A 13,898-nucleotide genomic window follows, 5' to 3' on the forward strand; every position below is an offset into this window, starting at 1 on the left:
AAATAATAATAATAATAATAATAATAATAATAATAATAATAATAATAATAATAATAGTGTGGAAATAGCAATCTATGTCTGTATCTGTTATAATATTTGGCAACCAGGAAACACATTTGTCACTTTTCCCATAAAACTACGACACCTACAGAGTTGAAAGTTGGCAACCACCCGCAAAAGGATATATAGGTTCCCATGACGGAGCCCGATTTTTGTTTTATTCATTTCCTGAATTTAGACAATTATATTTGACAAAAAGTTCCCGTCTTTCTGTGGCCTTTGTGATTATTCCACTGACAAACGAAACAAATCTGCGTAGCTGTCCTCCACAGCGGAAGTGCCGGAAGTGATATTTCGCGAGGTGCATTTTGTTTTGAGAGTATAGATCTAGACCTTCTAATTTTTTTGCATCTCTCAAGATTTATTGCTCCATTCCAGTAGAGTGTGAATATAGTAGGCCAATGACTTTCAAGTTGATGTTAATGCACCTATCATCTCTTTCACAGAAAGGGAGCCCAGCTAGTGTACTGTATTTGTGAAAGTTCATCACGTTGGCTGCCTAAAGCTTCACAACCACTTAACTTTCGAATTTGAACAAATTAATAGTGGTTCAGAATCATTTAAAGAGTGCACAGTTTTATTGAAGAGTCTGAAGTCACCGTAATTTCATTTTCGGTTTTTCATTAGTTTCGTTTAGATCTAATCTTGGGAAAGTTCGTCTTCTTAGACGCCACTGCAAACAAGTGAGGGTTCCGTTCACAAGCCGTGCGCACTGTTTCCTCATCTTTCAAATTCTGGCGTGTTTAACCACGAAAGTGGAATAAGCCTGGAGGATTAATCTTTATATTTGTGAAAGTTCGTCACTTTGGCCACCTAAAACTTAACTTTAAAAAAAAAAAAAAAATGATGGTTCAGAATCAGTTAAAGTATGCACAGCTTTATTTAAGAGTCTGAAGTCACTGTAGTTTGAATTTCAGTTTTTCGTTAATTTCGTTTAGATCTAGATCTAGATCTAATCTTAGGAATGTCCGTCTTCTTAGACGCCATTGTAAATATGTGAGACTTCCATTTACAAGCTTTCATTTTTTCTTACTTCCTTTTTTTCATGAGTTTTATTTTCGCTGTAATATCTCAAAATGCCACGTCGTCGCAGAGAGGGGTCTATTGGCAGGCTGAGTCCTTGATAAAAAAGGTAAAAAAAAAACAACCTAACTCTGAAGTAAGTGCCAGTGACACCGACAGTGATTTAGAAAGTAGATGCCTAGCAACACTGAGATCTAGATCTAGAACTAGAGTTACGACAACTTTAGTCATACCAATAACAGATAGATCTACCTATACTGCAGGAATTGAAAATAATGAAAATGAAAACACAATAAGAACGTTAGGCCAAGGCACAGTTGTATGCAGTATAGGCAATCTTTAACAGTAGACATACAAGGGGGCTTCTTTCTCCTATCAAACATCTATCGTCGTTATCTCTCCTCCTTCTTTTTTGTGTTGGTTACTCTCTTGTAACACTTCTAATCTTCGGCCCTTATAAGACCTTATTGTGTTGCAGGTGCCGTAAAATGCTTATGAAAACTTTTTTAAAAACCCGAATTTCCGTTTTTGTTCGTCCCTCTCTAATACGGACCTTTGATTTAGAGGCCCTGCCTCTTGACTAACCATGCAGTTTTGCGAGGGACGTTAAACCTGTACAATTTTGCTCATTCTTTTTCCAAACAGCAGAGAAAATTGGCTTTCAATTGGTTGTTGCTGTTTCTGAAGCAAAAATATATCGCTGAGTCACCGCAGAATATCACGTAAAGAATGTGAAAGACGAGACAAAGGTATAGCTTCGTGCGACGTTTGCATCTTTTTTTCTCTTTCTGGACAGCTAGAAGCGTTACCGGCGCCTGTGGTGTAGCGGTGAGGCGTTTCGCTGTCGCTCACAGAAGACCCCGGGGAGGGGGGGGGGGGGGGGCTTTCGTGGTTTAAAATTTTGTGCCCTTGTCCGAGAAGGGTATGTGTAGAGCTTTCCTACCAAGAGATCAGGGGTGTGGCTGAAAGACAGCAGTAAGAAGGAGCCAAGGAGTAGCAAGAGAAAGGCTGCAGAAAGAATCAGGAGCCCAGAGGAGAGGCAAAGGAAGTGAGATGGTAGGGACTGAGCGTGGAGACAGAAGCAGACATCAGAACATTGTTAGAGAGCAGGAAAAGAGGTGAAAGAAGAAAGAACATTTTAAAGAAGAAAATGTTCAGTCGCTATCCGGATTCAAACCTGGGACCTATTGAATGAGAGGCGAACACCTTAACTTCTAGGCCACGAGAGCCCCATTGACACGATGAATGGGCAAACAAAGGTAAGTACTCCGAAGTCAGAACACTGGGCTTGGAGAACACTATTTCAAAAAGAGGATAACAATTTATAGCTCATTCAGAATAGAACATTAATTTCCCGAACTTTGTAGCCAAGTCCATACCAAAGCTCAATTTCTGTAGCTGAACCCATTTCTTTAAAACGGTATTTGGATTTGTGGTCGCAAATAACAAATGGGCTCCCGAACAAATCCCCCCCCCCTTCCGCCACACACACACACACACACACACACACACACACACACACACACACACACACACACACACACACACACACACACACACACACACACACACACACACACACACACACACACACACACACACACACACACACACACACACACACACACACAAACAACATTAGGCCTACATTTTTACTGTATATATTAGGAATCGATTGGTACTGGTTACGAGCCCCCCATCTCACCCCCTACACTTCTTTCAGGGCCCCATATCAGTTCACAGGCATTTAATTAATACCCCACCTACGACTCAGTATCCTGTAAAATCTTTTAAATTCTCTACCGTACCCCCCCCCCCCCCTTCTTTCCATTATCTTCACTTTCAATAGTACAGAGTGACACAGGGGTTTCCATTTTTCGTTTCGAAACTTGTTTTAACTCCAAGATATTTCTTTCTTTCCCACAAAGATATTTCAGGCGCGATATATAATATTGAAGGACACAAAATATACCCCTAAGGATACAAAGTATACCTCTGGGGGTTTTACGATCACAGAGGTGTAAGATATATATACTTTTACAGTATATTTATCGCTCTGGGATTTTTACAACCTTGAAAGTGTAAGCCCTTTATTACATTTTTATTGTAGGCTTATAGCTACGAGTTTTTCCTTATCACTTAATAAGTACCACTAAGTTGAAATGTGTCGTATTATTGGCCTTCAGTAAACACAAAGGTGCTCAATAAAAGGAAATTGTTGGGTATAAAAAGACCATAAATTTTATGACAAAATTTAACTATTATTTCTGACTGGAGATGGATATCTCAATCAAAAGAAAAGGCATTAAAAGGAAAATTACACAAATATAATAAAAACGGGAAATAGGTTGTGTTATCAGTCACCGGGAAAATTGTGCTGATACCGATAAAGATAAGAGATTATGACTATGTAGAAAGAAAGGGACTTGTCTTTGTTCATGATTTTTGTACTTGTATGTTCCTATATTAGAAAAGGCCCACCCGGTTTGAGTGCCGTCTGCCAAAGTGATAACTCGCTTTGGGCGTTTTCACAGGTAGCAAATCGAATTGCTTTGAGTACTTAGGTTTTTGCGTGTTTTTGTTGTGGGTTTTTTTCTGTCATCTTTGGCTTTACTATTTACTTAAACGATTGAAAAAAATTAGTGATACCAAGTAGTAATATCGTTTGTATAAAAGCCAGTAATAAGAATTGTCGCTCTATTCCACCTGCAGTCTGCACTCTTGGCGGAGAAATGAACATTGTTCATTGTTCATTGTTTCAGGAAGCAACATCCCTGCACTCCGGACATGTCCATTGATGCTCCGTTGCTCTCTCCAAAATGTCGCTGAGGGTCTTTCCACTGATTGTGCCAGTACATATCTGGTTGAACGTTCTTCTGTTCTTTCCTGCAAGGATATCAGATTTTCCGCTTCCTTTTTGTATTCCCAAAAGCAACCTATCCACGGCAGTAGCCTTTGCCTCCCTATCTTCCTCTTCAATCAGCTGGCCAGAGAAACATTTCAGAATTTCGACCCTATCTGGTTGAACAGTGCTGTCAACTGAGGTGGCCTCACCAGCTGTTGGCTTTTTCAATTCCCCTAACACCTGCATGGCCAGGGCAGAAAATCCATGTGAGAGATCGTATAGGCGTATAGGACAAATGAAACAGAGGTTACTATGGGTGTGAAAGTTACCCCCATATTTTTGCGAGCGGAACACTGTTTTGCTTTCTCATTCATGAATGACCCATCCAGTATGACAGTAGTATGGACGAGCTTACTGACTACAATTTTAGAGAGATCATGCTTCTAGGGTTAGGTTTGGGGTTCGGTTTAGGGTTAGGTTTAGGGTTACGCAGTCTTCATTTTAGCCACATAATATACTATATGCAAACGGGCACAAAACAACAACTCATCATCTTGCTCTAAACCGTACTTTCACACCTGCTTGAGAACTGCTTGTTATACACGGGTGCCCGTGGAAGATGGGATCGGGTCGGGTCCGGTCGGGTTGGGTCGGGTAAGGGCCGATCGCCCCACTGGTTGCCTGAAAACAAATGCGTTTGTTTTTGAGTCGGCGAGTCGGGCACGATCGGTTTGTGCCACGGTAATCGCTTAGCGCCCTCAATCTGGCTAACAAACCGCCCTGACCAGACCCGATCCCCCTATGGGCACCCCGTATTAGTGAAGAGTCTGTGACCACCGATTCTGTCGCTTGCTGATCGGAATGAAACGCTGACTGATATAGAGATCTAGAAGAATGCAAGTCAAACATTTCAGACAGCGTATGCACACTTCTAAGGCCATATTATGTTCTTGTTTGTTTGTTAAAGTTAAGAGAAGAACACCGACACAACACTGGCCATTCAATTTTAGTGCTGGCAAAATGTAAGGAAGACAGGCAGAGACAACAGAGGGAAAGTAAAGAAGTAGGACCTGTTTATAGAGTCGCGCACTCCAACCACCCGTGTTACGTTATCGGGAACTCACGCTGGACCGTAGTTGCAAACGAAGAAACTTCTACCATCACAATCCGCGGCACCACATCCGATCTTGTAGGTTCGGGCCCATGCTAACTGTCATTTCAGAGAGGGCACAGAGGTGGAAGGGAAAAGGTGTGAGTTTTTTTGATGGGTTGTTGTTGTTGTTGTTGTTTTGGGGGGGGGGGGCAGAAAAAAGGGGGTTGTTTTTAGGGGAGGGTTTGAAAGAAAGATACACGAATATGAAGAAAGTTGCAACTGTTGTTGTCAAAGATGGGGACGATGATTCGGTGGTGTTGTAACTAATCTTGTTGATTCAATTTCTAATTTTCGTAGGTCATGTCCTGAAGGAAGGGACGATGCTGCTGCTGCTGCTGCTGCTGATGATGATGATGATGATGATGATGATGATGATGATGATGATGATGATGATGATGATGATGATGATAGGTGGGAGGAGGGAGAGAAAGAGGGAAGTCGTGGAAATATTTAAGACAACTAAAGCGTTAGTAAGAGATACAGAACCTATCAACGTTCGGTTTTTCCCTTTTCACTAATAAATCAGTCTTCGAAAGTCTCTTGAAGGCCGATCGGAAGAACAATCGAACTTATGGCAAAACAGCAAACTTGATAGCATCGACAAGATGCTAAAAATAAATATTCTAGTTACATGGGGAAATCAAAACGAGAGAAGACCACCAAATGATGAAAAGATGGACAAAAACTACTAAATGCAGCTCTATGTCGTTTCTGTTAGTAAAGAGAAGCACATCAACACAATACGTGTCATTTAGCGCTGTGAAAAAGTAAAAAAATCAGACAGAAACAAAAGAGGGAAAGTAAAGAAGTAGGGCCTGCCCTCTAACCACAGAAACAACAATAATGACAACCAAAATACTTAGTACAAGAACCATAACAATCATGATTGATTTATCCCAAAAATGAAACCATCAACAACAGATCATCATCATCATCATCATCATCATCACCATCATCATCAACATCATTAGCAGCAGCAGCAGCAGCAGCAGCAGCAGCAGCAGTTCAAACGAATATCAGCAGCAAAACGACATTGAGGACAATTTGAACCAGAACGAAGCATGGCATTAAAATGTACCTGTGTGTAGTGTCCAATCAAAGCACGGGCAAACTCCGCGGGCCCTGTCTTTTCGCCATACGTGTAGTCCTTGTGCTCAATGTACCACCCATTGATCCCTCCTTTAAAGTTTTTGCCGCCCATCATTAGGTTCTGACCCACCGAAAAACGACCTGGGAAAAGTAGAAGTTTCTTTCTCAAGTTAAAGTTTAAACCCTTTTCACTACAAAATACTAAGTGTCCGTGTTGTGTGTTAGTGTGTATGTGTGTCTGTGTGGGTGCGTGTGGGGGGAGGGGGGAGGGGGGAGTTGGGTTTCATGCGTTTTCATCAAAATCGAAGGAGCACTCAACCGGTCCAGGCTTCATATCGCTTTGGATATTTTAAGAAAAAGCCCATTTTCTCAAATGGACTACACTTGATTCTCTTGCACCTGTGGTGAAAAGCTGCGATAGTGAGTTGCAATGTCAGACTGCGCTGACAACCTGTTTAAAAATAATGTCCCTTATCTTTCCAGAGTTTCGATGTCGAACATCATAGTGGTTCATGTTATTCTTTGCAGCTTCGATCTATCGTACCGTGTGCATACCTCGTAAAATTAGGTAGCTCTTCGAGCGCTCCTTACCTGGGATACTCCTGTAGGTGTCATGGTGTAATTCGCCATCCTCTTTGTCGCATGCCTCCGCCCACTTCTGTGCCAGCATGGCAAGTTCATCATCCCAGGACTGTAAACACACGCGTTATATCCGGCTGAATTCTTACACGTTTATTAGTGTTTGAAAGAAGTATGTCGATTGACGCGATAATAGTCATTTAGAGTAATGGAAACCGCCGAGATGACACAGACAGAAAAAACAAATGATGAGAGAAAAAAAGTACACCGTACAGCAGTATTTTCGCAATGTGTATCCCCATACAATTCTACCCTATATTTACCTTAATGGTTTGTGTTGAAGTTGCTTTCAATACAACATTTTTGAGACTTTCTCCTGTGGTCTGACTTCTTGCAGCTTCAATGGTTGAACGATCACGTAATGATATCGTCACTGAGAGATACTTTTCAAGAACTCAATATGATGTCAATCACATTAAGCAAGGAAAACGTGAGGAAAGTACTAGTACAGAAAAAAGTGAACGAAGCAGAGCACGTAGAGCTACACATAATCTATTGCGCAAACAGCAGAAGAAATAAGAAACGAAATAAACCAGCAAACAAACAGGGGAGACAAGAAAAAATTAAATTGCGAAGAATCGGGATTGAAGTCAGGTAAGATAATAATATAATGAGGGGAGGGGTACTGCTGTAAATAGCAGAGAATGGCTGCACATGAGTATCTGTAAGAGAGGTGAACCCCCCCCCCCCCCCCGGATAACTTGAATGTATACCTTTTATATGCAAACTGTCTTTTTAAAAGAAGATTTGATTGATTTATTGACGATGATACTTGCTCTTTACACACAAGGCCGGACGGGTGAGCGCAAAGCGGAATAGCAGAGCTGGCTTGCGGTATGTTTGCTTGTTGACCGTTCTGCTGTCTGACTGTCTGGTTGGCTGGTCTATTTACTGATTTTTCGGTAGCCTTGTTGACTTGGCATCTCGTTCGAATTAATTATGACAACAACAACGGGATATCCGTCCCCGTCTGAACCCGAATGTGAACCGCTAGGGTTCATTTCCGAGGATGATCATAATTTTATTGCCTTACCTGGCACCCATACGTTCTCTTTGCCCAGTTGTGAGACAACGTGCTCGGTGTTCTTAAATCTCTTTTTTTGTGGTGAATATCTAAATTTTAATATCTTCGTCTTCCCCTTCTAGCCAACACAACTTTGATCATTTCGGAACCGACAATATTTAGTGTGTCGTAAGGCAGTACACGAAAATGAAGACAACACACACGAAATAATGTCTCACCAATTTCAACATGTTTGTTGCAGGGGGCTGAACTCGAGCTCTCAGCTGATTATGCAAGTCCACAATTTCCTTCTTCTCCGCCTCTGTGGGTACTGAGGAAGAATAATGTGGTAGAGGGGAAAGGGAGGGGGGTGTCTGAATGCACTTTACAAAACAAAGTAATTGACAGGTCAAAATATCCAGTTTAGAAAACTACTTGCGATATTTACACAATCCTAGATAAAATTATCGACCCTGAGCAGTTGTACAATACCATCTTTCTAAGACATTGACTGGTGAATGTACCCACATACACGTAGACACAAATATACACTCAGGAGCACATGCAATTGCACATTTATGCATACCCATATACTCATGCCCACCAGCGGACCTAGCCCTGTGAGTGGAGAGCCTTGAAAACTCTCCAAATAATTATTTTCAAGAACGGCATGTTGGGACTCAAACCAGAGCCCTCAGTGTTATAGTCTAGCATGACACATACTGAGTTAATCGCTCGCCGATGTCTGTTGTAAAAAGGCATGTGGAAGATTATTTTTTAAAAACCATTAGTAGAATTAAATGAAATAGCATTTCTGAAAAAAAAGCTCTAAGGGGCGGTTAAATACCAACCCCTCGATCTTGCTACTGGAGACTTGTCCAGGCAGGCTGTATGTGTGTGCCCTGCGGGGATCTGGACACTTTGGCGGAATTTCGGATGGCAATAAGCAGCCTGGGGAAAGTAGGAAAAAATCCCAGCCATGTGAATGTAGTTCGTGTACATTTGTGGTATGTCGGTTCATTTGGTTCGCTGAGTCTCCGTTTTATTTTGTTTTATTTTATTTTGTTTTGTTTTGGGTTGTTATGTTTAAAGAAATCAAACGTGTACTTTGGGGACAAAAATTAACTAGAGGATAATCAAGACATATTGCAGAATTAACCTTCATTCATGATATACAAGCAAGAACAATTCTTCAAACATAATGTATTAGCAGCCATGCTCGGAACTTCACGGTGGCCGTAAAGATGGTTCCAGTACGGTACGGGATACAGGATGCCCACGTCCCACGTGACTCACTGGAGCAGATGAAGACAGGACTAACGCTAACATTACTTAAATGAAATGCAATCTCACATCTTCACTCATCACCACCATTATTTCTAAAATCATCATTGCTCTCAGATCAATGACTTACATCTATAATCCTTGAATCTCTATCTGTAAGAGTTACTTGTCATACTAGGTATGCACGTAATACAAGATTGGACACCATCATACGCACTTTTTTCCTACTAATCAAATGGCGTCAATCTCATATGAATGGGCAATGGATTTTAAAAAAATAGATATTTTTTTAAAGCAACATGCTCCAATACTGATTCGGGACATTCAAGGCCAACTTACATGTCAACCTCAACCTTTGCCCCCTCTTCCTTTTTCTTCAATTCTTTTCCAGTCACATTTCTTCTGGGGAATGGCATAATTTAATAACAAAAAGTAGATTTGTTGAGATACTCCCTTCACTTTGGCATGTTTCGTTAAGACTTTAGCTTTTAGTTTTGCAACGACTTACAGGTGTGCGTACAAAGCATTTGTCATTCATCATATTATTATGTTTGACTAATGTTAGCTCTTTGTGCCTCAACTCATGTTAGAACTTTCTTCCTCCCTCTTCTTAATTTTAACAATCAGGCTAAAAGAACATATATATTCAGAATATAGACTAGAGCACGAATAAATGGAGAGAAAAAAACCTGACTATGGTTTCTGATAAAGTATAAAAGATCTTGCTTTCCAAAATACTAAGATTTAGACCTCTGAGTAAATAAACAAAGAAAATTAAATATAATAGAATAAAATAGCTCCATGACACTAACGAGAAAGCACACGTCAAATCGTCTTCACATCAGACAAAATCGCCATAAATCTGTTAAAGTTTATTTGTTGTGTTGAGTGGATGTTACCGTCACTACCTCGATTATACTCGCATCCATCATAATCATGTTTGCTCTTTAACCTATATATTCTTCTTTTTAGTAAGAGTTACTGCACTTACAACATAAAAAGGTCATATAAGTGCTGAAGATTACAGGTGTTACAAGTGTGTAACATACAAGGAAAAGAAAGAGGAGACATATATAAGGACGACATATGTTTGAGAGTAAAGAAGGAGCAAACCATACCAGAGCGCCTGCCAACCACCCACATGTATTCCTTGTAGCATTTTCATTTTGGACTCTCATAAGAACAAACGGTCAGTACAATGAACGTTGGGTAAATCGTTGACAGTGCCGTTGCCATTGTATATTATAGCGTATCCCAAACTCGATTACCACCACCAAAAAAAAGTTGGAAAAAAAAAACATTCTTTAAATACAGCAAAAACCTTTGACAGAAAGGAACGGAACCATCCGGACAGACAGTTATACCATTTATTTCATGAAAAAGGAACCTGCTTTAGAAGTGTTAGCTTAACAAAAGATACCCCATTTGGCCCCCATCACGTGCAATGCATTTCCATGTTATTGACTGAAAATGTGCATCTATTTGACACTGCTGCGGCGTGGTAGCGCTTACAAGACAATTGCCTCGGTTGTTTTATTTCCTTTCATTCACATCATCTGGTCTTTCTGTATCCCAGCGCACACAATTTCCAGAATTAACTTCTCTAGGCCCGTAGAAATGAGCCACGTCACTTAAAACGAACAGACCGTTCAAAGTTCTCTCTCTGTCTCACCTGTCTACAAAACCCAAGCACTCATTGTTTTTCTCTCCAAAGATTTCGTTGTTTGAGTTTATTCCTTGGTGGGCAAAAAAAATGTGATATGGCTTCATTTTCAAACCATGCTTTAAGATTCTGTAAGTTGACGACTTTGACAAGCCTAGTTTATTCCTACGTCAACAAACAGACTTCTTTGGCATTGTCGCGACCGACGTGCGAACGGCTTCCTCGTTTTAATTAATTCTTACCCCCTTCCTTATTGGCCTTCTGACAGACATCCTCTCACCGTGAACTGTTCGTATCACCTCCAAATTTCTCTTTCAGGCGGTACACTAGATCTAGATCAAGAATCAACCTTTACTTTGTCCAATAAAAGCCTTGAAACGTCAGTTCGGACTTGAACTCAGCGTAATTTTTCATGTAAAAGAACTTTTCATAGTTACTCCAAGATATGGCTGATGCATCAGTGCTTGTCTAGCCAGTTCACATTTGAGCATAGACTATGGTGTCCGGGTGATAAAATACAATTCCTATCAAATTTGGTGCAGTTCCGCGCATAATTGGAGAAGTTATTAATTGCTTTCTTGCGGTTATCGAGGCTGGGACAGTAGGTTGGTTCAATTTCTGCTTCAACACAAAGTTTATTTAAGAGGCAAAAACATCCAAATTTAAAGTCCATCTCCGATAGAATCAGGCCAAATGGATGGAATTCCGTAGAAGCTCACCCAAAACAACCCAAGTTCAGAACGCCCACTAGGAGCAGAAGGAAAGAGAGAACAAAGACAAGGCAGAAAAAATGCAGTATTCCGTATCCCAAGGTTGGGGGGGGGGGGGGGGGGGGGGGCAAAAGCTACCATTCTAGCGCAAAGATTAATTCGACTCGCGACCTTTAAAAAATAAACGTGTTTGATTCTAGAGGTCATAGTCGAATTAAGTTGAATTCGGTTATATTGCACCAAAATGTAACCTTTTGCACCATCCACGAAGGACAATCTGCTTGACCCCCCGACACAACCAAAGGAATCAAACGGCCAGAGTGCACTGTTGCTTTACGGCACTGGCAATACAATTGGGTCCTATTAATGCCGAAGATCAGAAGTGTTACAAGAGGTTAACAAATATAAAAAGAAAGGAGATATAAGGACGACAGACGCTTGATTGGAAAGAAAGAAAGAAAAGCCAAACCACACTAGGGCACCCACCAACCACCCTGTGTGCACTGAGTATTTGGTACAGTTTCCTCAGCCAAGTACATCCACAAAGAGCTGAGGGAGGGCCGGGTGGCGGTAAAAGAGGACGTGGTCGTGTGTGAGGTCAATGTAGGCAAACAGGGGAAGTAGTTCGGAGAGAAGAAATTGACTGAGAAGCTGTTGACTAAGGCTGGGGGGAATTTCACAGCTATATTGCGGTCAAAAGTAAAAATTCCGTGACACGCATTTTCATACTCTTATGTAGGTGGCCTACGTCACAGCTCACTAATAGCATCTTTTGGTTGAAAACATGCTACAAAAACTTAATTTTAGAGAGAATACTTAAAATCTGCAGAAACCATCAAGTTGGATTTTCTGTTAGTATTTATTGAAGATTTTTTTTTTAGCATACAGTTACCAGATGTTTAACAAAATTTGATCTGTTAAGACAAATTGATTCAAGTCATTGCGCAAAACACTGGGGAGTTTATGTTCGATAGTTGAAGAAATACTTGACAGCAGGTTGCCCCACGAATTTTTTTACCGCACTTTAGTCCTTAAGAGCCATTTGTTATCACTGATATGTTTGAGCATTACAAATTTTTGCTTAAAAGTTTCTAAAATCTACCTTGGCCGACCAAACCATTCTTGGCGAATTTGTTAAGTGTAGCAAAAGGTGATATAAACTAATAAATCTTATAACAAAAATATAACAGATGAAAGTAAAAAGTGACTTACCACTGCATCAGGGACTGGGGAGGGAAGTAAAAACGCGACTTTAGTGAATAGGAAACTGAAAATCACCATGCTGGACAGTACAACATAATTTTTTAAAGTTTTAATAAGAGTTTCACGGCACTTACAACACAAATAGGTCATATAGGTGCCAAAGATAGCGCTGTTACTAAACAGTAACACACAAATAAAAAGAAGAGGACAGACAGACAAGAATGATAGATGTTTAATAGGAAAAAAATGAACAAAGTACCCGAAAGCACAACGAGAACCCAAAGATTGGACCCCCATCAGCACGAAACACCATACAAACATTTTACTTACTTACTGACTCTCTCCCTGTTCTGCCAGGTTCACAAGTCACAAGGCAGAGGGCAGTCGACGTCACACTTGTCTGTCCTTGGCCACTCCCTCAGCGTTGTCACTTCCAGCCCCTAGGTGATTACCTAATCTCTGATCGTACTCCTAAAGCCACCAGTTGATCTTCTTCTTTTTCTTTTTTTTCATTTTGTCTCAAGCACCATATCTGATTGGGCAATCATGTCTCTGGCATCCTCAAAACATGTCCCAAATATCACCATCTTCTTTTCATAATCTCAAACATTAAACATCATCTGTATCACCGAAAATCGTAATCCCCCCCCCCCCCCCTCCCTCACCCCAAGTAAAGCTGTTGAATGATTTAGCTAAACATGCTATTTTTCGCATTATGGTTTCTCAAACATTCGTGGCTACGAACTTGAACATGAAACCCAAGGTACTCAGTGTGAATATATAATATACAAATCTAATGTATAGTGTAGATTCTAGTATATTTATGTTGCTTTTAAAGGAGGGGGATTAGAACAAAGGTCTATTTATGAGAAACAACAGGGCTTCAGTATAATAATAATATGATCATTTTAAAAAACCTCCTGAGAAAGAAACTTACACATTACACGGGACATTAAAGTTGAAGGGGTTCAAATTAGAGGCCTCATATTTTATCTTTACTAACGCACTTACCTCTGAGAGTCAAGATCACGGAGAAGATGAGATATCCTTTCGGTGCTGACGTCAAATGTGACAAGATCATCTTTTCCTACCTAGATGGCAATAACTAAGCTGGAGTACAAACTGGCCTATTCGCGTTGAAAGCCCACCAACGTCCTTTCAAATTACGCAGACAAACAACTTATTTCCGGTTGATATCTACTCACTTGTTTAAAAAATCAGGATTG

General features: G+C 40.5%; 1 protein-coding gene across 1 annotated transcript in view; it reads right to left on the reverse strand.

Annotated features, from left to right (window-relative positions):
* The window catches only part of LOC101864297 (serotriflin), a gene marked incomplete in the record, with an annotated part of 22,052 nt that extends 8,154 nt beyond the window's left edge, over window positions 1-13,898 (reverse strand). Inside the window, 7 exon segments of the mRNA XM_013082143.2 lie at window positions 5,053-5,138; window positions 6,160-6,311; window positions 6,762-6,861; window positions 8,052-8,143; window positions 8,664-8,763; window positions 12,682-12,695; window positions 13,684-13,898. Coding sequence (XP_012937597.1) covers window positions 5,053-5,138; window positions 6,160-6,311; window positions 6,762-6,861; window positions 8,052-8,143; window positions 8,664-8,763; window positions 12,682-12,695; window positions 13,684-13,753 — 614 coding nt within the window.

Source organism: Aplysia californica, unplaced genomic scaffold (assembly GCF_000002075.1).
Source record: "Aplysia californica isolate F4 #8 unplaced genomic scaffold, AplCal3.0 scaffold00161, whole genome shotgun sequence".
NCBI lineage: Eukaryota > Metazoa > Mollusca > Gastropoda > Aplysiida > Aplysiidae > Aplysia > Aplysia californica.